Raw genomic sequence first — 26,300 nt, forward strand, 5'->3', positions numbered from 1 at the left:
AATGGGTTGGAAAAATTTTCCCATTAAGATTTTATATATTGGCAGACAGGTTTTTATCCATTGAGCCACCAGGGAAGCCCAGGAAGGGGCTTTAACAAAAACCCCCTGCCTTAGTGCTTCAGACCCTTCCCCCGCTTTCCTGACCACTCTTCAGAGAGTGCTGCAATTTGGCAGCAGGAAACTGGGCATTGGAAATAACCCATGAAGGCCCTTAGTTGCTAATTCATAGATCAGAGGGGCTCTACTTAATGAAAAACCACTGAGTTTTGAAACCAACCCAAACCTGGCTCTGATATCACCTGTCAGTGACATCCTGCCTCGAGCATCTTTCCAAGTTGTCTTCAGGTTGACCCAATGAACAGTCCTTCATTAGGTATCTATTTAGTCTCCTCCAGAAGCAAGCAGAGCTCTGCTCCAGGGACAGAAGAGTACATGACTCTGCTCCTGGACTCACTGCCCAGGAGGGGAGGCAAAGAGGAATCAAATGATCACTCCAAGAAGTGTCTGCCACAATGTATATGGAATCTAGAAAAATGGTCAGGAAATGGTACTGATGAGCCTATTTGCAGGGCAGGCATAGAGACATGGAGAACAGACTTTGGACACATAGCGGGAAGGAGAGCGTGGGACGCATTGAGGGAGAAGCATTGAAACATATACATCATACCATATGTGAACTAGATTGCTCATGGGAAGTGGCTGTTTAACACAGGTTTTGCCCAATGCTGTACTCTGTGACAACCTAGAGGGGCGGTGTGGACAGGCTTCAGAGGGAGGGGACATATGTATACCTGTGGCTGATTCGTGTCATTTTATGGCAGAAGCCAACACAATATTGTCCAATTATCCTCCAATTAAAAAAATAAAAGGAGTGTATGCCACAAACTCTAACAAATGCTATGGAGGAATCATCCTTTTTATGACCCAGCCATGACACGTGAAGTTTGTTAATATTCTACCACGTCCCCCTGTGACCAACATCTGGCTCAAAACAAGGTCCACAAACCAAACACACTCCTCCTCTATCTGTCTCTCTCCCAGCCCCTAAATGCCAGCTCCCTGAAACAAATGAACAATCCCTTTTGTTGTGGCAGAAGAAAGACAGTATTGAGTTTTCACCCACATCGCTTCCAGCTCTCCAGCTCCCTTCTCCCCACAGCACCCACCCCCATTTCGTTCAGGATCGTTATTTTGGTTTTCCACGGGCAGATAAATGCAGAGAAGCTCTTATTTACTTCTCAGCCTTTGCTGCTGTCATTGTTTCTGTGTCAATGACCTCTTTGTCTTCCCGCTGTGTCAGTTACCATGGGCTGCTCTGAAGGCGAAGGCCCTGTGGTTTTCCAGCCCAGAGAGGGCATTTGTCAGTGGAGTTCAGGAATGTCAAAGGGGTGACCCAGATTTGCAGCACCAGAGGGAAAACTGGCTCATCGCGAATATCGTGTGTAGTCAAATGGGGCATATTCTTGATGTGAAGGAACAAACGGGTTTGTAGAAAAGTTAATTGCGGGACTCACTACCTAAGGACCTCAAGGCCGAGCAAATACATCTGTCCCCAGTCTGCAAGTTACCAACTATTTCTTAAATGCCTGCTTATTCATTTCCAACAAAGGAAAGTGTTGCATTGACTTTTTTCCAGATTAGAAACTCTACAAGAGGAAAAAAGGTTTCCAAATATAAATAGGCCTGAGTTGTTTTCATCCTATTTCTTCAAAGCTTCGGTGCTTATCACAAAATTTGTTTTCCATTCCTTCTGAAACTTGTATGTAACATATTGATACAAAGACGCTATGAGAAGGAGGTGGGTCACAGGCTCCCAGAGTTGGAAGTGAACTTAGCACTGAAGCATGCTAAATCGCTTCAGTTGTGTCCAATTCTTTGTGAACCTATGGACTACAGCCCGCCAGGCTCCTGTGTCCATGGGATTCTCCGGGTAAGAATACTGGAGTGGGTTGCCATGTTCTCCTTCAGGGGATCCTCCCACCCCAGGGATTGAACCCAAGTCTCTTGAGTCTCCTACATTGGCAGGGGGGTTCTTTACCACTAGTGCCACCTAGGATGACCCTACCCCCTCATTTTACAGGTGAGAGATGGAGGGAGAAAGAAGTGAGGTGGTTGGACTAACAGTAAGTGGCAGAGAAGATACCGGAACCCAGCTCCTTGACTCTGATATGTGCTGTCCTGCACTATCCCTTGTGAAGGTACAGCCATTGGGATACAGTGGGCTCCCTAATAGCTTTCTTTTAAAACACATCTTTTATTTATTTATTTTTGGACTACAATGTTTTGATTTACAATGTTGTTACAGCAAAGTGATTCAGTTATACATATACCTATTTTTTTTCAGTCTTTTCCCATATAGGTAATTACAGAGTACTGAATAGAGTGCCCCATGCTATGCAGTAGGTCCTTGTTATCTATTTTCCCTAATAGCTTTTTATTGTGACTCTCTAGTCTAGAACCCTGGTACCGTAACTTCCCTTTTGTGATCTACAGGAGGTAATGGGGCATTTTGCGTACTCTTTTCTCCACTCTTCTCCTGAAAATGGCACCCTTTGCTTCAGGAAACCACTTCATATGGTTCTGGTGGGTTTAACATCACTCTGCTTGGGCGAGCAGGTAACCTAGGCCAGCCAATTCTGATACCCTACGTCTCTGGGCAGGAGCTTGATCAGGTAGGTGGTGGGCATGAGACCCAAGCAGAGGCAATTGAAATTGCCTGGTTATTCAGAGAGAAAAGAATCAGCCTGCATTGTAGGAAACCCGGGTTCAATCCCTGTGTCAGGAAGACCCCCTGGACAAGGGCATGGCAACCCACACTGGTATTCTTGCCTGGAGAATCCCATGGACAAAGGAGCCTGGTGGGCTACAGTCCACGGGGTTGCAAAGAGTCGGATAGGACTAAAGCAACAACAATCCAGAAAGCAACTTATTTTTAGGTCACTTTTAGGAGGTGGTTGCTTTCCTTCTTTAGTACTGAGATCTGTTTTTAGATTTGATTCCACCATAAATTCTAATTTTCCTGGAGTGGGTAGTTCCTTTATTGGACCAGGTACAAGATGAAATTATTTTTCACTATCAGCCCAATCATACTTACTGGTCATCCTTAGTGGCGCCTTTAAATTATATACTCACTCACTACTACCCTTGCACTATTCAGAAAAAAAAAAATCTGGACGCTTTCTCTTCTCATCAAATCTGAATCCTTTCTGTTTCTATGATAGGCTCCCTACTGATTCATTTACATTGCCTACTTGGAAGGATATCCATTTGGACATGAAGTCTCTACTGAACTGAGTAAAGGACTTCATAAGTATTTACTGAAGTAAAGAAACAAAGTTAATGACAACACCAAGAGGCCTCTCTCAGGAGCCAGGAAATGTGATAGCCTTTAAAGATATATAAGTGATAACATGGAAATACTTGAGACACAAGTTTCATTACCTTTAACTTCATATATAATAGCCAAAAATCCAACACGCTCTTGGGTCTTTTGGAAACAGGAAAGTTTGCTCTATTTCACAAGGCTTCTCCCTCTCCTAATTGCACAGTGGGAGCCCACTGATACACAGAAGGTGGCTTTAGAAATTCACGGACTGGGACATTATAAGGCATCAGCAATGAAAGCAGTCAGGCCGACCTGATGAACAACAGGCTGGTGAGCCTGTGCGGCAGTCAAAACTCAGATTCAAATTCAGCAAGGTGCGCCGCTCCATTAAAATAATGATCTGAGAGATTACTGAGTAATGATATCTGTACAAAGTCATTTGAGGTGATTCATCAACACTGTTTGCTAAGTAAATACTTTAGCAGACCACTGGAAACGTTAATCCGGAGTGCAAAAAACATGTACCATGGTCAAACCAAAGTCTATTTCCTTTTATTTGATTTTATTAGGTTTTTCAAGATCTGTCTCAACAGTTTAAAACCCACACATTCCCTATCTCCTGATGGGGAAAAAGGCAAACAGCTGGAAATTAAGGAATGGCACAGCCTGACCCCAGTCAGTCCGTAAGCGCACTGTTCGGCTGAGCCTGGGGGAATGGTGTGGTCACTAAAAGCCCCAAGCAGCAAAGATGCTAGAGAGGTGTGGAGAGCAACCAGACTGCCAGGAAGCTAATTGGATCACTTTTTCTTTGTAATCTAGTTTGGAGCATTTATTTATCAGAGGAAACAGTTGAGATTTTCCCTGCACAGACAGTGCCCTTTCACTGGATAATTGGAGATGCCACCTGCTTGTGACAGACACCTTTGGCATCTGATGAACATCCCCCCCCCCCCCCAAGATGTGTCAGGGTTGATGGTTGGGAAGTCAGCTGCCCACCACAGCAGTAGAGACAACTGAAATATGGATGTGTGCATATGTAGGTGTGTGCACGCTATATGCTGCATCTTTAGAGAAGTTTCGAATGAAGTCTCCACTATGGCCGAGCAGTCAACAGACGGCCTTGCAGCCATTCTTACACGAACCCAGGTCCAGGAAATAAGTGTTTATGAGAAAAGCGTGAACTGGTCAGCATCCCCCACTTTCTCTTTCAGGCAGGGGTTACATGGACCGCGTACACCTGCTTGCCAGGAACCCCCCTGTGTCTTTCTGTCCTCCCTGTGTCCATGGGAATTTTCTGACTCCAAAGGAAATATAGGCTTGTTGGACTCTCAACGATCAGGTGCAGAGTGGTTGTTCCCAACTTCTTTCCTGCTGCCCCACTATTCCAATGAACAACTGTCTCCATCAGCCGAGGGGCCCAAGGTACACCCACCCTACCCAGCCCAGAAGGTCACGCACAGAGTGGAGGAGAGGAGCAGGTGGAGGAGAGGATAAGAAAGCCCGTCCCCAGAGATCTGGTCCATCTCCCAGCTGACACCCACCCTCACACCCCTTTCTTTGTTTGCTTCCCTAAAAGGAAAACAAACTGCTCTTTTCCCCTCATCTCCCGGTATCTTCATACTTCAGAAACTAAACAGTACTTTGGGCTCAAGTCTTACTTGCATCCGTTTATATGAAACTTCTCCAGGCTTATTAGCCATGTGGAAAAATGTCTCCATGGTGGGGGAAAAAAAAAATCACAATACTGTATTGAAAAAGGAGTGCTAACAGCTGTTCAGATATTGGTGGCAAATAGTTTTTTATACTCTTACTTGTGAAATCTTTGGGGTTGGTCAGGGCCCTGCTATCACCTACTCCAGTTTCTCACCTTTTGGAACATGCTTTTTTGTAAAGCCCTGCCGATTGCGCCATTGTTATGTCAAGGTCATCGGCAGCCTAACTGTAAGGGCAAAACACCAAGACAATTACTAGAGGCCAGCTTGCTGTTCGGATGGGGTCGCGGGCTGACACCACAGTCGAGGGTCAGGTCTAGAAGTTACACTTGCCAGTTCAGTGAGTCGTAGGACTGACTTAGACCACCAAGCTCCCAGGAGGCTGAGGGCAAGGGAGCAGATACATCACCCTATTCGTGAGGCTCCAATGCTCATACATGCTGTTGAGGTCCTCCTTTTTTTAGTTACAAAACGACGTTTATTTTTAAAAGAGGGGTTTTATGTCGTGAGCAGGGAATCCTAGCAAAGGCAATTAAGAGGGTCCTGCAAACTAATTCACTTAGGCTGCAAAATGCCTGGTAACTCCTCTTAGTCCTTGAAACAGCATCTCTCTCTCCACAGTAGCCATGCTCTTTACCTTCTAATTTTCCAACTCACTTAGGTAAAACTGCTTAAACAATGAACATTATTAGTAATCTGATTCTCCTCAAGAGTCTGTGGGGACCTTTATCTTTTGTTTACCACACTGTTCTTAAGATAGGTTACAATAAAATCATTTGACAGAAAAACTGGATGAAAAAAATGTCTGGCTTTGATTCAGGAAGCTGACAGAAGTTGAGGTTTTGAGGACTTTCCTGGCGGTCCAGTGGTTGAGACTCCGTGCTTCCCATGCAGACGGCGTGAGTTCCGTCCCTGGTTGGGGAACTAGACGTGTACATGCCGAATGGCATGGCCAAAAAAAAAAGTTTTCTTTTTGAACTTAAACCTCAGAGATACAGGTAACTTAAAAAAAAAAAGATGAATAAATTTCTAAATATAAAATGGAGACAACTCAGTCTAAAATCTCAAACAGAATATTAAAAACATTTATTAATAGAAAAAAGTTTAATGCATTCTACAGAATGAAAATGTTGTCTTTTCCTATAGATACTTAAAGCCAGTGATCCCACTTTTCATTAGTATTTGCTAAAATTAAAATCTATGTAGCAGCTTCTTCTAGATTTTTGTTCAAAATCTATTTGTTCAGAACCAAAGTGAAGCCAAAGACACAAAAAATAAAACTTTAAACTGTGAGTAGCTGTTTAAAAAAAAAAAGACTACATACACATAAATAGGATTACACGCTTTAATCTGATCGACATGGAGGAAGTTGGGAGGCCATGAAAGAAACTGTGTTTGGGCTCTGCCTTCTGCGTAACCAAAGGCTCCTTTTCCAAAGAGCAAACTGAGGTTTCAAAACCAGATTTTATCAGAGTATTTCGGGAAAGCATACTATGTGTAATCCAGGAAATACATTATTTGCAGAACAGGAAAATCATCACGGGCAATAAAAGATTTAAAACAAAAGCAAGCACCAGGGTTTTGAGCAGGTCTAGTAACGTGAATACAGCTGCAGAAACAACATAAATGGTCTTGACTGGCTGCTATGGAAACATGCTAATGAAGATTGGTCCATATCTTATCATCGTTTAAAACATGTTTCTTTGGAAAAATGGCAATATTGGCTGCAAGTAAAGCCGTCCTTTAGACACCCAGCTTGTTGGCCTGGGTGAGAACAACTTTGAGAACTGGCATAAAAGCGGAGGTCTCACTGAAGTTGCTAGTACTAACTATGTGGGTGTGAATAGTCAAGCCTTCTGAGTAGTTTCGGGTCTCGATGCTCCGCGCGATGTTGTGTAAACCATTGATGATTGTTGGTGAAAGCTGAAATCAAGGTGGAATAGAGAGAATTAAAGGAGAATCTTCCATGAGACCTGCTATAAACATGAAACCCTGGCATTTACTAGGAGTTTGAAATACACATTATTTTAAAAAATGGATAAACTGGTGAGCATTTCTAGAAAGTTTCTCAGACCAAACAACATACAAGTTACAAAATGGAACCACGACACAATGATTTATGTAAGGAATTATTTACGAACCACACACATATGATCAGGCAGGTATTTTCTTACAGAAAAGCAGCCAGATTTCCTCCCTTAAGTTAGAAAGTTAATGTCTTTCTCCACTTAACAGCTTTAAATCTTCATTGCTTTAAATATAGCCTCACACCTCTGAAAAGTGTTTCCTACGTACATGAAGAGGTTAAAGAGTCTTAATTGTGACATCCTAAAGTAGGGACCCAATTTACTGTAAGACCTTGTTGACAACAGAAACCCTGTACTCCTGGTCCACTTTCATTAGGAGGGCAACAGTCATTATGGACTCAATTTGCTCATTCTTAACTGCTGTTTATAGTCCTGGCATCTCTTAAAATCATAAGACCTATATCTGTTTTTCCTCTCCATGTCATTACTTGGCTCCCATACTTTTCAGAGAAGATTTTTTTGGGGGGGATCAGTCCATGGGTGACACTCCCTTTCCACCGCTATAGTAACTTTCTCTGGTTGGGTTCTCACGCTAAGTGGTTATTTTTATCTGATGGGACTGATATGGGGAGTGGGGAAGAGGAATGCTAAAATAAAAGAGTATGAAAAACTCCAATTTTTTTTTTCTGCCCAAGTGTTTTCATTAACAAAACGAAACAGTGCTAGAGAGGCATGGAGAGGTGGTGAAGACACAGACTGTCCGCTCCTTACTGCTGACTGTCTTCACAGTTACACACCCTGACCTGCTCAACCTGTGCTGCATCTGGCTTTGCCTTTGGGTAACAGCTATTGTAAAAGAAAAGGGTCAGAGTCTTAAGACTACGAGAAAGATGACAGATTTGTCTCTGGAAAAACAGAGTATCTGCCCACTCTTTGATTTCTTAATTGAAGGCACATATAAAAACGAACAGAAGGCCAGTCACCTTAGGGCCAATGCAGGCCAGTTTATATTCTGTTATAAAAAGGCTAAAACTTCTCTCTCACACACACACACACACACAGCCCTACGCCCTTATCCCCAGTAACTGAAATGTAAGATTTACGCAGAGCAAAGCTCAGTCTGTAGTCATCATGATCATTCTGCCCTCAAACACACTCCGTACCACATACTACACACTACATATGATACACTTAAGACATGCAAGTGCTGAAGAGACACATATGACTAGCAACCAGGAATAAATGTTTACCATAAACCCTTCTTTTCCCCACGAACTTACCGTCTGTTCCCTAAGTTTATCATACAGAAACTCCAAACGTTTGCTGGCATCATCTAGCTTCCTCTTGGTTTGCTGCAGGAGAGAAAAAACCAGAGATGCTACATTTGAACAATAACTTTTATCCCAAAAACGTACCCCATCTCATTTCACTAAACTTTATAGTCATGGTATTGAACAACTTGATTTTGTAAAGAAACGGCAATACCTCACACCGAGGAGCCTGAGCAGATGATGAGAACAGAGAGCAGTAATCTCTTAGGGCAGGGAGGGCCAGAGGTGTGCACAGCGGGGGCCTGGCTGGATTTCAGGGCTCTGTGACACTCCTGAGGTGTGGCTGGCCAACTACACTACACGCACAAGCGACAGCGAGGGCCGCCTGCAGGCAGCAGTGCGCCAGGCACGACAGGAGAGGAGGCCTCGCAGTTACCGTACAGTGAACAGGATGAACGCTATGGGAGCCAGAAAGCGAACACACGGGTGAACTGTGGGATCTTTTTCTAACCTCAAGAATACACTCAGTCACACTTGGTGCATTTAATCCTATCTTATTCTGGGCCTTTAAAACACCAAAAAAAGAGAAAAAGGAGAAAATTATTTTCTGACGTCTTAAGATTATTAAGAGGGGAGTATTAAAAAAGAGTTCTTAAATTAAAGGAGTCCTCCTACCTCTCCCCAGTACTCTTAGTGAGGGAAAACTAGTCTAAAAGTTTAAATCATACTGTGATTAACTTAATGATCTACATTATGCCTAGAAGTGATACTGTTTTTCAATATTCATTGAATGCCTACTGTGTGCCATGCTGGGGATGGTTTTGTGTCTCACGGAGCTCATGTTCTATTGGGTGGGGAAAAGATAACCAAGCCTGGCTGTAACGTTACTTTGTGTCCTCTGGACTGAACTGAAGTGAAACTAAGAACAAAGCCATGCAATAAACATGATTTAGAGCACTGGATTAAAATGGACTTTTGTGGACGGTTCAAAGTCCTGGGCAGTAGCAGAACTCCTTCCCCAAATACTGACAGGAATGGTCTTTGTCTTCTGCCTGGTCCTGGGTCACCAGAAAGGAGGTGATACTGTGACCTGGAGGAGGTGAAGCTCAACAAAAGTGTACTAAGTGAGGCGGTGCCCTATGTGTCCTGCCGGCTTCTATTTACACTGACTCAGGCCTGAAGGAAGACTGAAGTTTCCCCATTAGGACTGCTCCACTTTGCAGGATGGTGACCTCTCTGTCTAGAGGTGTGCCCAGGAGACAGTGTACGCCTACCTGTTTACCAGCTTCACCTGTTCTCTGTTCCTCTCCTGGTCTTTCCATCACTCCCAGAACACCAGGTGCTAAGGTTTATGTTAACTTTCCCCTGCCTCTGCTCTCCTGACACTGTCCATACAGGGAACCGCTTTTCAAAAGACTAGCAGAAGGCGGCACACAGTAATACACAACGTCTGATGAAACAGCAAATCCCAGAGGCTGTGTTTTCAAGCAGACAACTGGCCAGTGACTAAATAAACATATTCGATGCTTGTTGGCAGAAAATGAAATTTCATCTCGAACAAGACTGGCTTTGTGGAATTTTTGTTGTTGACAATACACAGTCATCCTCTAATAAACTAAGTCAAATCAGTCGCTTTAACTATGAATATGATTCCAATATCTAAAACACTGAACTGTTTAGGACTTTGCAAAGTTAAAGATTGCCTATCTACTTTTAAAAGCTTTTTTTTTTTTAAGAGATGTTTTGATGTGGACCATATTAAAAGTCTTTATTGAATTGTTATAATACTGCTTCTGTTTCATGTTTTGGTTTATTTGGCCATAATGCATGTGGGATCTTAGCTTCCTGACCAGAGGTTGAACCTGCATCCCTCGAATTGGAAGGCAAAGTCTGAACCACTAGACTGTCAGGGAAGTCCCTACCTCTAAAACCTTTGGACGTTTACTCTGAAAGAAACCCCAAGTCTGAGTCTCTTGTATTTTAGCATTCTACCCTATCCTTGCGCCAGACGTGAGGTCTGCTGATGAGACTGTGCAGCTCGGGGGTTGAGAGCGTGAACCCCGGAGCCAGACTGTCTGAACGCCGGCTCTGCCTGGACTGTACTGTGACTGTTTCCCCTTAACGCCCTCATCTGTAAACAAGTGTGACAGACCTGCCTCCATGAGGCTGGTTTAAGGATCATATGTAGTTATATGTAACAAGCAACTGAGTATGCTTTCATCTGTAAAGCAAACCATACATAAGCGCTTGCTTTACTACTTTTGTAAAAACTTTCAAAATACATCTTTTAAGACTTCAAGCAATAAATATAAAAGAGCTCCATAATGGATTCTTTTAATTAAGCAAAATAAAAAACACATACAGGATCTGTGGCTGAAGAGAGGCAGCGCTGAATAAGATCCTCGAACGTGGTCTTTAGAATGAGGTGTTCATCTGGAATAGGCTTCTTGGTAATTTTTTCTGTTGGCAAAGATTGCACATGCTGGAAGAAATAATACCATTAAAATGAGCAGAAATGACCAGAAACTACCTGTATACAAAGTCCTGAATCTGTCATAAAGAGAAAACAACTAATTTGTATATAGGTTATTCAAAATCAAAAAATGAACGAGTGGAATCACCTGGGATAAGCAAACATAAAAACGAGATATTCAGTAGAAGATACCGGTAGTCCTCCTACAGCTTCTAATTTGAAAAACAGGGTTGGGTATAAAGTATTTGTTTAATCATGGAACACATGTTGATCACGATTGTATATAACTGATGGGCAAGAGGCCCATGCCAGCAGGAAACAAAGAGCCGGGCATTTATAAAGCTGGCTGGTGGGAGTGACTGCTTGCTTTGCATGTTGGCTCCTTCTTGTTTATTCCAACAGTCTTGCATTCTTTGGTTTACTCTTGGAGATTTGTTAACTGGTCTTTTATCAAACTGTGAGATTAAATCAAAGGTTAGGATAGAAGAGACCATGATCTAACTGAATGTATAAAGACGGATAAACAAAGAAGGGATGTGTAAGTGCTTAAACTTTTGATTGATTATATTCATTCGTAGAAAACATTAGGCAATTATGTACTAGGCACTGATGAATCAATACAGAAATAATCTTGTCTCTCAGGGAGTTTACAGGCTAGCGGAAGGGAAAGTTTAAAAATGTCATAAATGTATGTCAAACAGCAACTGTGGTTAAGTTCACATCACTGGAACCAACAGACAATATAAGTGGGATTTAACTGAGGGGAAGACTCTTTAAGGAAGTTTTATCAGAAGGTTAAGTAGGAGTTAAACAGGGGAAGAAGTGCATTCCAGACAGAACAGTACACAGGAAAGATCATGATACAGGGACTGAAGGAGGTCAGCTCGGCTGGAGCAGAGACAGCAAAGAGTATGAGCTGAGAGCTTCCAGATAATGTGAAAAATGTTGGTCCTTCTCCGAGAACAGTGGGAAGTGTAACGTGCTAAGCAACGAGGAGCTAAGACCAGAGAAGAGATAGGTCATGGCAGATGCTGGCAGACCGGCCAGAGGCTCCTGTCCTGCTGAAAACTGACAAAGGCGCTACTACGTGCTATGACACAGGTCACATGGACCAGACTGGAAACAGAGAAGGGGTGGGAGAGAGACTTCACAGTAACATCAACAGGATGTGGGGACGGATCCGAAAAACAGATTAGAGGAAAACGAGTGTAAAGATGCCCAGGTTTCTGGCTTGATTCAATAGAAAGGATTAGGGTGGTATTAATTGAAATGACACACCAAAAGACAATTAGGTTCGGGAGGAAGACTATGAGTTGGACTTGGGATATACTAAGCATGAGGTGCCTCAGAGACATCCGAGTGGACAGGGAGCTGGGTAGCATGGCCTGGCTGAACCACACACACCCATGGCGCTCTCCCTCTCCATGGTAACTGAAGTTCTGGTCCAGACGAGTGTAGCACGAACTCCCAGGTCCCAACACAAGTGAATGGCTTCACAAACGGCACAGACTCGTAATCATAGAAACTAACAATATATCTTAAGTATATCTTCTTGTAAAAAGAAGCAGGTCCTCCCACCTCCATCAGAACCCTGGAGTTTATAATGCTACTGTTAATATCTAGGAACTCTCTTAATAGCAAAACATACTTTTGTGATAGACTGAATCTTTATAAATTTGACTTAAATGAGTCAAAGAAAATGACAGAAGAACTAGTTTTATATACTTGGGCAGGAATTTATTTCATCTTCTTATGTTGAACTGTGACCCAACCTCTTTATTTTTCATGAATAGATCAAGATTGCCTTTTATGCCTAAGTCAGTTACATGGAAATCCAATAGATTTTTTCATTATTGAGAGCTCTGACAACTACCTGCTTGTATGTGAAAAGCAAGTATGAACTGACATCTCTATCCAAAGATATGGCTATATTATTAGCTCTTACACACACACAAGAAAAGATCGAAGTCATTACATTTTTATTTTACATTTTAAAGGAAAAACACCTTTGGAAACAGCTTCTGCTGAGCAGCCTTGGATGCCAATATGGATTCAACTGATCTTAAATTGTGGCTACTGATCAGATGAAATGAAATACTGCAATTGCCAAGTTACTGCTAACATATACTAGTAAATATTTAAGCCTTTTCTAGAACGTTCGCATATGGCCATGTCACTGGAAAATACTGTACATATGTGATCTTAAAAAAAAAGTTCTTTTTTACTTGTCTAAACTGAAATCAAACTGAGATAATAATAAAGGTATAACCATCAAAGTTAACACGTTGAAAAAGCACCCTGAAATAGAGCCGTCTCCCACTTCCACAGATTCACTGTTACCTGCATGGTATTTCCAATGGGAGCCCCAGGGGCACCTTCGATATTGGGCTTTGAAAATGACGGAGGCATGCCTGGCTGACTGAGGGGCTGCTGGATGCCTCGGAAGGGCTGGCCGCCGGCGAGGTGTGGCTGTGGGAACGAAGCCTGGCTGGACAGTGGTCCTGGCGCCGAAGGCTGCTGCTGCAGCATCTGTGACTGGGCGTCACCCAAGGGGTTCATGATTGGTGATGTGATGGGAACAGGAGGCGTAAAGTTCTCAGGCATCTTTTAAAAGATGGACAAAAAGGCACCGAGAGTAAGAAAAAAATGACATGACAACATTTCCTCAGCTTTAAATAAGGGCGTTAGCCATCTACAGCAACATGAATGCAACTAGAGATTATCATACAGAGTGAAGTCAGTCAGAAAGAGAAAGACAAATACCATGTGCTATCACTTACGCGGAGAATCTAAAATATGACACAAATGAACTGACTTATGAACAGAAACAGAATTATGGACATATAGAACAGACTGGTGGTTACCAAGGCGCAGGGGGCTGAGCGAGGGATGGAATGGGAAGTTGGGGTGAGCAGATGTAAACTTTTATATACAAAATGGATAAATAACAGGGGCCTACTGTACAGCACAGAGAATATATTCTATATCTTACGATAAACCATAATGGAAAAGAACATATATAACTGAATTAACTTTGCTATATAGCAGTAATTAACACTGTAAATCAACTATACTTCAGTTTTAAAAAGTAAATAAGGGAGTTAGATCATTCTGTGGTTAAATAATTTTTTAGTAACAGTAGAATACTTTTCAAAATGGATTTTCATGCAGAATTCTAGAGTAAAATGTAAAAGTAAAGCTAATCTGGCTAAGAGGGCCGGAGACTCAAACCTGGATCTCTCAGTCCGCCCTCTGCCTTCCACACTTGTCCCGTAACGGGCCAGAACCATGGCATTGTTGAAAGAGGATGGAGAATTATATTTAGCTATACTGGGATAAGTATGCCAAAAATGTGTGTGGATGTGGGGGTGTGTGTGTCAAGAGATCATATAAAATACCCTTTCCTGAGACCATTAAGTGATACCTACTTAGTGATCAATCACACTAAGAGTAGTAGACTAAGTTTCTGATTATCACTGACATAATTTTGGGGATTCTGTTCACTTAGTATCTCCCAATTTTATGTTCTGGCCTCTCATTACTGTATTTGGGGGACAGAAGTCACTATGAGTAAAGAAAAAAAAAAAGGAGAAAATGGCTTGCGGTAAAAGAAGGAAAGAAGAATCTTATGCTATGCTCTAAATGATGCTCAGCTAACAAGGCTCTTTCTTTTCATATCGTATGTGATAGACAAAAATAGTCCAAAACATAATTACAAATTTATGATTACTGCTGGGACCCAAAATCAAAGTAACTCCTAAAAAAGAAATTCATTTGAGTAACCTGAAATTTTGTTTCCTACTCTTTGAAATAGATGTTGGGAATTTACATCTTGTCTTCTAAAAGGGGTTTAATTCATACCACTGTACTGTTCTGTATTTTTCTTCCCTTCATGGATTAGAAGATGTAAGTTAAAATACACGTATTAAGTACAGCAGTCAGTAAGCTTTGTCTTTAAAGAACAGTGAAGTGTGGTGTGCTTCACGTGGCTACATGATTGAGAGGACATCTGGGGGCAACTGAATAGACATCTTTTTCTAGTACCTTCTTCTTCTTGGGTCCTCTGTTCAAAGCTGGCGGATCATTCCAACCATTCTGAGGACCTGTAACAGATACCAGAGAGCATTTTCCTTTAGAATCCTGGAAAGAGAAAACTAAGTTGTATCCATCATATAATACCTTCAAGTTCTACCTTCACCCTGAGATAACTGTCACAAAAGTTTTACCAGCTGAGCTGCTGGGACCACCATGTAGCCCCGGATTCACAAACTCATGATCGAACCCTCTGGTAATCAGAGCCCTGGCTTAGGAAGCAGGCTATCTTGATATAATTTCTTTTAAAGTGAAATAGCTGTGCTAAATTTAAGGATAGTGACGCTTTTATGTCTATACTGGTACATGAATTTCAAAGATCAAACAATTCTCTCCCAAAAGAGAAAAAATAAATCACCTGAATCTGCTTAAAAAAAAAAAAAAGGTTCCTGATGTATTTAACACACACAAAAAAGAATAAAAGTAGCAATCTCCTATTTCCTAAGAAAGCAATTAAACATAAGCAATTCAGCAAACGCAAATCATCCGCATGGTAGAAACACTGCTAAAAGCCAAAAAACAGCCCAACTACACACCACCAGTATGTTTTACTACCTTTGCATTAAGAATTGTCTTAACTCAAAGTAGAAAAGTGCATTCAAATACCTGTAGTAAGATTTTTTTTTTTTCACTGCCACACATACGAAAAAATTCCAGGATGGCAGCAAATGTAAAATTAAACTACTGTCATCTTTGGTAAATTTTCTCCCCCTGCCCCGAATCTCCCAAAACCTGTCATCTCAAAGTGAGACATGAACATCAGTAGCAGAACTCATTAAGGTATTGAATACTTAACTGCCTTTATCTTTAAAGAAAAAGGAACAAAACAGGCCAGAAGTAGGATAATCACTAAATCACAATATAATCATTTTACGTTTTATTAAGTTTTGTATATGTATATATGTAAAAGCAAAAAATTATTCTTCTTTAAACAAATTAAAATTCTTTCAGCATTTTATTTTTGCTCAATTGATATTCACAATATTAAGTCACAACAAACTTGCTTCGCAAACCAAAGAACATAATGTCATAGAAATTTCTTTTAAAAAACAAGATCTTCTCCTAGCCAGCATGAACTCATTTGCCTTGATTTTAAAAACAGAATTACTTTTCTACAAGTTGACTAGGAGACAGAATGCCAAATGAGCCTCAAAACACTCAGAAGGCAGTCACAAAATATTAAACCACATGTTGCTATCCACTTAACAAATTCTTAAACTTCTGGCTATACACAAACTAATCATTCAAGCCTTTCCCATCACCTTCTAATCTTTCTTATATCTAAGACAATCTTCGTAAAAAAAAAAAAAAAAAAAGACAATCTTCGTATAGCCTTGTCTTTATGTCTACATCCAATATACAACTTTTATGATTCAAGATCATTTGTGTCACTATGTTAATTTCATCAGTTCTAAGATTTGATTCAATTAAGAAGCCAAATTTAAAAAAATGATACTGGTCAGATTTAGGAAATCATTGCTTTGAAGTTCACATGCATAATTGTGAATGTCCATTCATTAATTATATTCAATGATTCGAAGATTTCCAAATATACATTCTGTAACTAATTCACCTTCCAATATAGATGCCTGGTCTTGCATAGACTGATTTTCTGTAGACAAAATATAAAAGTCACTTAAACAGCATTATCATCAAAGACATTCTAAACTCTACTCATTTTCTAATTGTTTCTGCTCCCTCTGTTAACCTCAGCAAAGAACAAACTACTTTTATAAGTAAAAAAAAAACTTACTTTTAAATCACATCACATGAAATGGCTTCTATCTAATTAAGAAAGTCATCAGTTTGTGGGCACAGCTCACTCATTTAAATATGTCAAATCCAATTAGTTCTTAAACACTTTTATTCTCTTATTATGCCAGCTGTGTCTTTAAAGAGAAAATTTTGTTCCTGTCTATTTAAGATAACATTACTTCCCTAACTGTTTGTGTGGATTGTTTTTCTATTTGACCAATGAGGCTCAGTAATATCATGGTGCAGGGAGGGAGGACAGCACTGCCTAACATGTTGTAACTGCGTCCATTTTAGCATCATTTAAAGCTTGAATCCAGATCAGTTGAGGACCTTGTAAAAATGCAGATTCTAATTCACTAGGTACAGCATAGGGTCTGAGAGTCTACTGTTTCGGCTAGCTCCCAGGAAATGCCAATGCTGCGGGTCCAAGCCCTTTTTAAGTAGCAGGGTTTCACAAAGAAACGGGAGGCTTCTGCCGTCTTGTGCAGACTTCAGCACTACACTGCTAAACTAATCAGCATGTGAGACAACCTTAACGAGGGGGTACTACTTTGCTGCTGGGTCTGAGAAGCCCCAGAGGCCTGCATTCTGGAGGAACTGTAATTTCTGGGGTCACACCAAGAATATGAGCATAAACGGATCAGGCCCAGTGAGTGTGTAGCCATCTCATATAGTCTTTTCTGTAAGAATTTACAGATTTGCAGATTGTTTAGCAGAAGTCTTCCTTAAAAGAACTGGAGGTTCTGACAGTGGACAAGAGGAAAGAAGGCTGGGAACTAATACAGTAATTCCAAAATTGTCAGATATTCAGGCTGGGGCTAGGCCCCAGCCTCCAGTCAAAAGCGTGCGGTGAAGGTACATAAGAGGCACATACAACTCAGGAATTCAACTGTCTTCACTTGGAGAGACGACCCTGATGCACTGCTAGTGCAGACAGAGAGTACTGCCGCCACCATGGGAAAGAGTATGGTGGCTCCTCAAAAATTTAAACACTGAATTATTACTTGAGCCAGCAATTCCACTTCTGGGTATATACCCCAAAGAACTGCAACCAGGAGCTGAGCAAATATTTGCACACTCCTGTTCACAGCAGCATTATTCAGAGAGCCAAAATGCCCACGTGCAGATTAATAGTGGACAAACAAAATGTGGTATATAGAGTGGATGTAACGCAAAGGACCACCACGGTCCGTAAATAATTCAGCAGCAGCTCTAAAAGTTCTGAAGATGCAAACTGTTTGGTGATTTGATTATTCAGCTTTAAGAAGGCAATTCTGATACATGTTACAAACATGGATGAATCTTAAAGACAGTGAAATAGCCGGTTACAAGAAGACAAAATTGTCTTCTAAAATGTCCTCTAAAAATTACTACTTAAATGAGGTACATAGAATATATATAGACAGAAAGTAGAACACTGGTGACCAGGGGCTGGGAAAATGAGGAGCTTTAAAGGCTGCATAATTTCAATGTGGGATGATGAAAAACTTCTGCAGTTAGTAGTGATGATTGTACAACAATGGAAATGCACTGAATGTCACTTAAAAATGATTAAAACAGTAAAATTATAGTCTATTCTACATTAAAAACTTTAATACATACACATAACGTATACATATATATGTATGAAATGAATAAATGCACCTAAATTATCAGTGGTCATATAAGGGTGGCAGAATTATAATTTTATTTTTATGCTACTTGAGCTCTTTCAAAATCCTACAGTAAAAAATTAATAAAAATCAAGAAAAAATTAACTTAAAAACTGAGTGTGGCATGTCACTGGATATTGCAGACCCTGTCCACGTTAGTGTAGGGATCTGTCCTCCGCAGGACCTTTGGTCTCACAGCGAGAAGTGCAGCTGCCATCCACACCTGAATCCTGCTTCCCACTGGGAACCTTCTCAGGTGTAAGTAGACGAACATAATGGTAGGATCTATGCACTGGTTAAGGTATTTTTCAGTGGAAAAAATATTAGTGCCAATGGCGTGGAGACTTCTGGCTAGAAGATAATTTGAGACAGAGAGAAAAGAGCATCCTCATTAACCATATACCACCCTCTTCCCCTGTAAGCTGAGCAGGTCACGTTTTTAAAAAGGGGTAACAAAATTCAGAATTAAAATTTACAAAGAATGTATCCTTGTGGTCATTTTCTAATGGCACAAGGTAAAATAGAATTAGCCAGAGAAAAGTAAGGGAGGTTATCATGCTCCTTTCTGTTGTTGAAAAGGTTAAAAACCAGGTACCTAAAGATTCTTGCCTTGAAATGTAATTATTTCCAAAATTTGGCCCAAATACAAATTTTATGTTCCAACTTAACAACAAAGCTATGTGCAATTCACTAGAAATGCACGTTTTCTGTCTTCCTACCTCTGCCTGGAATAATTCTGATCACAGACTGAGTGGGCATTCACTAAGAATTTACTGAATGAGTGTCGTGATGATGCAACATGAGCTTCTCTGAGTAGCAGGCACATCACCCTGTGGTTCACTAATGCAGGGCTTGAAAATCCTAGTGTCTGTCAAGAACAATTTACCAGCGGAATTTCCAAGTCCTACAGAAAACCATGATGTAATAATCTAAGATATATTGGAACAAAGGTAAAACTTTTAGTGACAATTATCTGTATAACCTAAGCAAAGTTTTTAGGAAATCAAAAAATAAGGTAAAGCTCTGTTAATTAAAATATAGAGACTATTAACATGCAAGAGATAACAAAGCAGCCAGCGTAGTACATACTGAGTATTGCTTCTTCTTCCTATTAGTTACTCTGCTTCTCAGCCAGGTTAGAACAGTTACTTTGCACATAAGCAAATACTTTATTACATGGCCAAAAGCACTTCGGCTCAAGGAGGGAAAAAATACCCATGCAAATAGTCAATTTAGATGATGAAGTAACAAATACTTAACACAGTGATGCTAAATGTTCCTGTAATTCCAATACTGATAGCTATTTCAGTCTCTTCCATCAGGACTAGTGTGGGCTCAGTTGTTCAGTCTTATCTGACTCTTTGAGACTTGATGGACTGTACCCCGCCAGGCTGTTCTGTCTACAGGATTCTCCAGGCAAGAGTACTCGAGTGGGTTGCCATTTCCTACTCCAGGGGATCTTCCTGACCCAGGGATCGAACCTGCATCTCTTGTGCTGACAGGTGGGTTCTTAATCACTGCGCCACTAGACCAACTGGTAAAGAATGAACACAGGCTCTGGAGACCGAGAGACTGGGTTTGTATCTCAACTTGAAGATCATTACCCGTGCCATCATGAGAATGTTATATAACCCTAGGAAACTCAAGCTGCCTCATGTCAATTTAAAAAAAAAAATAATTATTCCTATTTCTCATGGCTATGAGAACTAAATAAGAAAAAAGATGGCAAGCACTGGTACATATCCAATATATGTTTAATAAACGATAGTTTGATTCCCCACTTCTCTGCACTACTTCCTTACTGGAGGATTTACTTAAACCCATCTTTCACTCAATCTATTATTACTCAACCATTCAGAATGGATACTGTTTTCATTCATCCGGGTTTAAAATTTTTTTGAACTTTACAACTGAATTAACACTCCTCTCTAAATATCAATCTACTAAATTTTCTGTATTGAAAATTATATAAATTTGTGCAGTAAAGGGTGATACATATTATATTATTTTTTGGTAGCTGGAATATATACCAAAAAAGAGAGAAAGAGATAATGTGTATAATTCTGGATCCATAAGACTTTAAGAAAAAAAAAACTTCCTTAATAAACCTTATTATATGGTAAGTGTTTTCAGTTATTAAAGCTATTATTTAGCAGATAAAAAGAGAAAAAATATATACTGGACTTCCAAGAGCAACTCTGGTATCTAACAGCAAGACTCACTCCTGTTTTGTCCTTCTAGTTCAAAGCCGTCAACTATAACCGGCAAGGGAAACTAATTTCAGTTACCAAAAGGCACAGAGCTCTAATTGTGAGTGAGGTTTAGTGAAATCACAGCTAACTAACTCTGTGATCACTGTCCATAAACGTTTTCAATGTACTAATGCACTCAATCCTTTTCATAAGCTTATGTACTACTAAGAGTAGTATGTACTACTCTTATTATGGGGAAACTCAGCTTTAACTTTAAGTAACTTATTCAAAATCACGTAACTATTAGAAAAGAGTGAAGCTGGGATACAAACACAGGAAGTCTGACTCCAAAGCCTGCATTCTTTAGTATGTTAGTGGTTCTTAATTCCAATTAAATGATCTCCTTTTTTAAATAATACATACTTTATAGGCCCCTATTATAATTCTAATATGAAGATCAGGTAATATTACCTACTTCTGAAAAATGAATATAATGCTTTAATTGCCATGTGAGAGATAAAAAGAATTTGTGTATTTCACTATAAAAATAATTTTAAATTATGATTCTAATTAGAAAATTTCAGGCAGAACTGCCTAGAAATTTCTACAATGTTTGAGAGGATAGAATTGTCCTAATGGAGAATCCCTGTACTGCTGTATACTGACTTTCTGCTGTCTTAGAGATTCTGTCAAGTTATATTCTTTCGCTTTTTTCCTTTCAGTACACATGCTGAGATCCTTCCTCACCTTTACAAACAAAATTACACAATGTGTATACCTGCATTAAGACTATATTATTTAGTCTCTATGAACAAATTTAAAGCACAAATAATTTTAAAAATTGAAAATTCATCAAGAACACAAGAGCACAGGTCTACTCTGGTAAAGAAATTAGTGTCAATTAAGTTTAGCTCCAACCGCCACGTCTTTTGCCAACTAATTTCTTACCGCTTTAAATTCAATGGCAGATTATATACTCTACTCTTTTAAGGCACGCAAGCTTTCCTCACTTAGCAACTAAAGTTCATTATGGGAAAATCACATTTTGAGAAACAGTTTTAGAATCTGTTATAAAATTCGATCAATACCTCAGGTTACCCAGTTTACAGTTAGAAATAATCTCCCTCCATCCACCCATCTGATCACGAAATTACAAAGGGGGGGAGCCAAACCAAACCCCTCTCAAGCGCAGACCTGTTCTCTGGGATGCAGGCAGCTCACTGGCAGCAGGCAGTGTACCTGTTGTTCCAGGAGGCAGAGCGTAAGCTGAAGATGTTGGTGGAGCTCCCGGCCCGCCATGCTGGAAGGAGGCTCCGGAGGAAGGGGGAGGAGGGAAAGAGGCGGCAGGGCTGGAGGTAGGTGGAGCGGCCTGGTGCTGTGCTGGGAACAGCTGGGACTGCCCAGAGTAGGAAGGAGCAGAAGGAATGTAAGGGGTGTTAGGGTAAGCGTTTGAGGCGGAAGGAGCAACAGGCTGCTGAGGTCGATACATTGCTGACCCCCCTGTTCCGAAGGAATACTGCTGGGCGGGTTGATAAGCTACACCAAGGAGAAGAAACAGAAATTTTAATTAGTTAACAAATTTAATCAGACAGCAACGGAAAATCCAAGTGAACTCACTCTACGGAAATTTTCAATTCTTCTAGTAACAGTAAGTTACAACCAAACATTACCCACTTAAAATAACCTCATGGTTTTGATAGTCCAGCTGCCCTAACTATACCCAAAGTCACTGGACCCAATATTTGAACCGTGCCGTTTCCAGACTGCTGCTGGCTATGAAAATCAAAGGACTGACCCTTTTCTAGGGCTTCCTATTCCCGTGAAAAGACTGCAGTGACACCTATTAGCCACCAGATGGCGCCATGCAGGAACGACACATCCTAAGCACACTCCCCTTCACCGTGCAAGTTAAAGGAGCTCAAGATCTCTCCCACCGAACAACTGCAGGGTGAGCTCACAACTACTGTTGTGAACCAGATACCTTCTCCAACATCTAGTAAAATCATATGCTACTCAAACTCCGGGCTTGAGCACAGTTCCAGATTAACAGGCAACTCTCTATGATCCCTGACAATTATTGTATTTCTTACAGTATACAAAATTGGTTAGTAAGGAATCAGGCAGTCAACTAATGTTTTAATACAAAGACCACAACTCAAGAAACCATTACCCTTTTGAGTGACCAGGCCCAGAATGTGAACCTCCACAGAGGGAATCTAATAGAACTGTGCTCAGCCTACTCTGAAGACAGCACTTTCACACTGAGCACTGAGTGAAAAGCTGTATCAAATTTGTATCCATGTTAAGTAAGAACATACATCTTATTAGCACAGAATATGTTCATTAAGATTAGTTTGTGCTAGGCAATATCTTCGTGTTTTATAGTAGCTGTAGTCATATAATTTTCTTCTTTTGAGATTTTCATTTTTGTTTAAATTTTAAAATACTGATGTTTTTTCCCTTCCAAGTATAGTTTCTTAAAAAAAAAAAAAAAAATGAAAGCCAATGGAGAAACATCATTCTTATACATTTGTGAAAATTCATAGAATATGCAAGGCCAAAAGGTAAACTACTAAAGTAAACCACTTTGGGCACTAACGATGTGTCAGCGGAGGCTCACTGGCTGTAACAACACCCCACCGCGGTGCAGGGTGCCCGTGGTGGGGGAGGCTGTGCATGGAGGCAGGAGGCATGCTGAAACTTTCTGTACTTTCCACTCAACTTTGCTGTGAATCTACAACTGCTCTAAAACACGGTCTATCCCTAAAGAAAAAATAAATGGACGGTAACCACAAGAAACGTCCCTGGGAGTCATTTTTTCACAAGTGGTTTGCATCATCTTGACTAAAGGAAAAGTATATGTCACCAAATAATTTCCAAAATTCTATTTTTTTATGCCAAAATCATGGAACAACTGACTCTCTAGCAGGCCCAGGGACGGGGGGCGGAACCCACTGTTCTGAACGCAGTGACATGGGCGCTGTTTCTTGGCACGTTGGTTCAGAACACCTCTCAGAGAAACCAAGTTTTTGTACATCAAGGACTCAAGTCCTACACTGAATGGCTCTTTCTTCACTTGTTAAAACTGGTTTGATCATGGCTTTGGAACTCCAAGGTAAACAGTCACGACACTGGAGAAGACGTGTTGCTGTGACAGGACTTTGGGGTCACACTACTTACGCTGTGGCTGTGGATAAGGTGGTACCTGGGTGTGCATATGACCCGGAGATGTGGGAAGCTGAGCGGCGGCAACATTTGGACTAACATTTCCATGCATTACGAAGCCTGGAGGCGGAGGATTTTCTCCCTAGGGAATGAGAATATGGTAAAAAGGAAGATTACTTTCGGAATTAAGAATCTTACCAGATGGATTTATAATCTCTGAAATGAAATTTTTAAAAAATTTTATGTAAAAAAAAGTTACATTCTATGTACACTGATGTTTTCTGAACAACACATTCTATGTGATTTAAAGATTAGACAGGTCCAAAGTAATAATAGCGATGAATGGCAAGAGATGCTAACAGCCTCATAAAATAGTATCGATGATATTTATAAAAAGTCACTAGGATTTTCCATCTCTACTAAATTCCATCCATATCTAATGCTTTGGAAAGCAAGTATACATGCCACAAGGGACTTTTTTTTTTCTTCTTTGCAATGCTAAAAACAGGAAAAAAAAAAAAAAGAGAAGAAGAAGAAAAGGAAAGGGAAAAAAAATCTTCAGTGAAATTAGATTTAAACCATTGATAGAATCCTGGTTGATGTTTTTCTAGTTTAAATCAATTTAGAACTGCCAAGGAAGAGGAGAGTGATAAGAAAATAAGTTGTGCCAAAAAAAACCAAAAACCTGTTTCTTGCCTCCCAAAAGCACTAAAATGCAATAAGCAGACAAACAGATGGGATGGGGAACTCAAGGGAGGTGCGTAGAAGATACATAACTACATACATTTCAGGTGAGCAGAACTCTGCTCAAAGAGGGATAATGAAGGATATACCTGTGTGTCAGAGGGAGAGGCTGCAGGTGGATGGCTGGGAAGGGCGGTAGGAGTTTTGTTACTCCAGGTAGTGACAGTGGGGGCAATTCTAACCTGAATTGAACAAAGAAATACCAATCACAGAACATAAAAAAATGAAAATGTTAAAAGAAGAAGAAAAAAAAAAATCCCTGAAGGCCTAACAGCCAGATGCAAAGCGAAAAGGAGCAGTGAGATGGCAGCACACGTTAGTCAGGCAATTGGTTTCAGGGCAGCTGGGATTCCAAAAGAAAAACACACATTCTTAAGTGGACAGGCAGAGGCAGACAGCAGAAAAATCAATCTGAAAACTAAATCTAAGTACAAAGAACAATGCCATTCAAGTGTCAGGAAGAAGTGGGGAAAGGTGGGTTCTGTAAGTAGGGAAAGAAAGAAGACATTCCGGGGGGGTTGCGGGGGGCAGTTATTGAGGAAAAAAAGTGATTTTTGAAGCAGTAATTGTATTCATGCTATGATTGTATCTGTGAACATATTGCTATATGCTTCCCTTTCAGGACTTCATTAGAGCTACAAAAATCATGTTAGTTCTGTAGGAGGCTTAGAGTCATACAATCGGAGAATATTAAAGATCATCCCATCTAATCCCCACCGTTTACCATGGAGAAAAAAACAGGGCCCAGGGAAATGAAGGGGTTGGCTAAGGTCCAGACAACTTGGGGTGATAGAGCTAGGGCTGATCCCACATCTCCTGACTCCCAGCCAGCGTTCGCTACACTGCACCATGTTGCTTATACCCTGGAGTCCGGAGGTTTTCAAAATCAATTTTTAAAGCCATCAAAATATTTTTTGTGAAGTAAATCTCTGTAGAAACTCAATCACATCAACAATTAATAGTCAAGATGTGCTTTGCAGTAAGAACTCCCGATCTGGCTTCCCTTTCATCCTTTTACTCCTACTTGTAAGCCCGTCTTTAAAACCACAAGCCACTGCCCTCATTCAGCACACCAGAAGCTCCAATCAAGAAAAACTACTCTTAGTTTATGATTGAATTTGCTTTCCTTTTCTTAAAGTAGGGGACCACTAGGTCAAAGTATAACAAAAGTCTTTTAAGGTTTTCATACTTCCCCCGAAAGATGGAAAGATGGGTAAACGCGAGGACTCAGGGAGCAAACCCGCCTTCTCCCGAAGGAGAGAAGGCCTCACTTTAGAGCCCTGAGAGGTGAACTCAGGGTGCTGAGCTGAGGCGTTCTAATCCTGTTAACTCTACCTAGCTGACAAATTCATGTCTTAAAACCCTGATTAAAAAAAAAAAAACAAAAAACCCTGATTAGTGACTGACTTCTCCACCACCTCTCAGCTTCCCAGCCATCACCTGATATGCCCTCCCTATAGCAATCAGAGTGGGGAATTTATTGTTTTGCCTACCAATACTCCCTCGACAGGAAGAATAAAGGCAGGCTCTTAGATTTGTATTTGTCAAATGAATGAAAAAAAATCAAAACAGAGTAGTACAGATAGTTATAATTATATTCGAATATAACCAATCTTGATTAAGTACCAAGCAAAAGCATAATAGACAAAAAAGCATGAATCTTTTTCAGTTTTTATGGCTTTATGCTTACTTTTGCTACAATAAAATATAAAAATGACTCCATCAATTCTACTAGCAATCTGTTCTATTTTAAAATGGGCAGAGCACCTGCTAACTTTGTACAAATCAAGACTATTTATTACTTATGAAAATAAATTTTATTTAAGAACATGAAGGTTATCTGGCCTAGAAATACAAGTCTCTACATGGAATAGCAAAAGACAATAAGAGGC

The 26,300-nt window shown here is 40.4% G+C and overlaps 1 protein-coding gene across 19 annotated transcripts in view; it reads right to left on the reverse strand.

Annotated features, from left to right (window-relative positions):
- Positions 1 to 6,368: 6,368 nt before the first annotated feature.
- Positions 6,369 to 26,300, reverse strand: part of SEC31A (SEC31 homolog A, COPII coat complex component) — a 58,214-nt gene continuing 38,282 nt past the window's right edge. For 6 of the 19 annotated variants that reach the window (XM_043448145.1, XM_043448142.1, XM_043448136.1 and 3 more), the window contains 9 exons: positions 24,498 to 24,590; positions 23,680 to 23,806; positions 21,694 to 22,035; positions 16,474 to 16,512; positions 14,853 to 14,911; positions 13,149 to 13,412; positions 10,698 to 10,817; positions 8,345 to 8,416; positions 6,369 to 6,960 (listed from right to left, as the gene is read on the reverse strand). In XM_043448145.1, the coding sequence (XP_043304080.1) occupies positions 6,781 to 6,960; positions 8,345 to 8,416; positions 10,698 to 10,817; positions 13,149 to 13,412; positions 14,853 to 14,911; positions 16,474 to 16,512; positions 21,694 to 22,035; positions 23,680 to 23,806; positions 24,498 to 24,590 (1,296 nt within the window). In that variant the 3' untranslated portion in view covers positions 6,369 to 6,780. The remainder of the gene's footprint in view (positions 6,961 to 8,344; positions 8,417 to 10,697; positions 10,818 to 13,148; positions 13,413 to 14,852; positions 14,912 to 16,473; positions 16,513 to 21,693; positions 22,036 to 23,679; positions 23,807 to 24,497; positions 24,591 to 26,300) is intronic. The other 13 variants (XM_043448151.1, XM_043448148.1, XM_043448155.1 and 10 more) reach the window with 9 other exon arrangements.

Source organism: Cervus canadensis, chromosome 26, assembly GCF_019320065.1.
Source record: "Cervus canadensis isolate Bull #8, Minnesota chromosome 26, ASM1932006v1, whole genome shotgun sequence".
NCBI classification, from domain to species: Eukaryota; Metazoa; Chordata; class Mammalia; order Artiodactyla; family Cervidae; genus Cervus; species Cervus canadensis.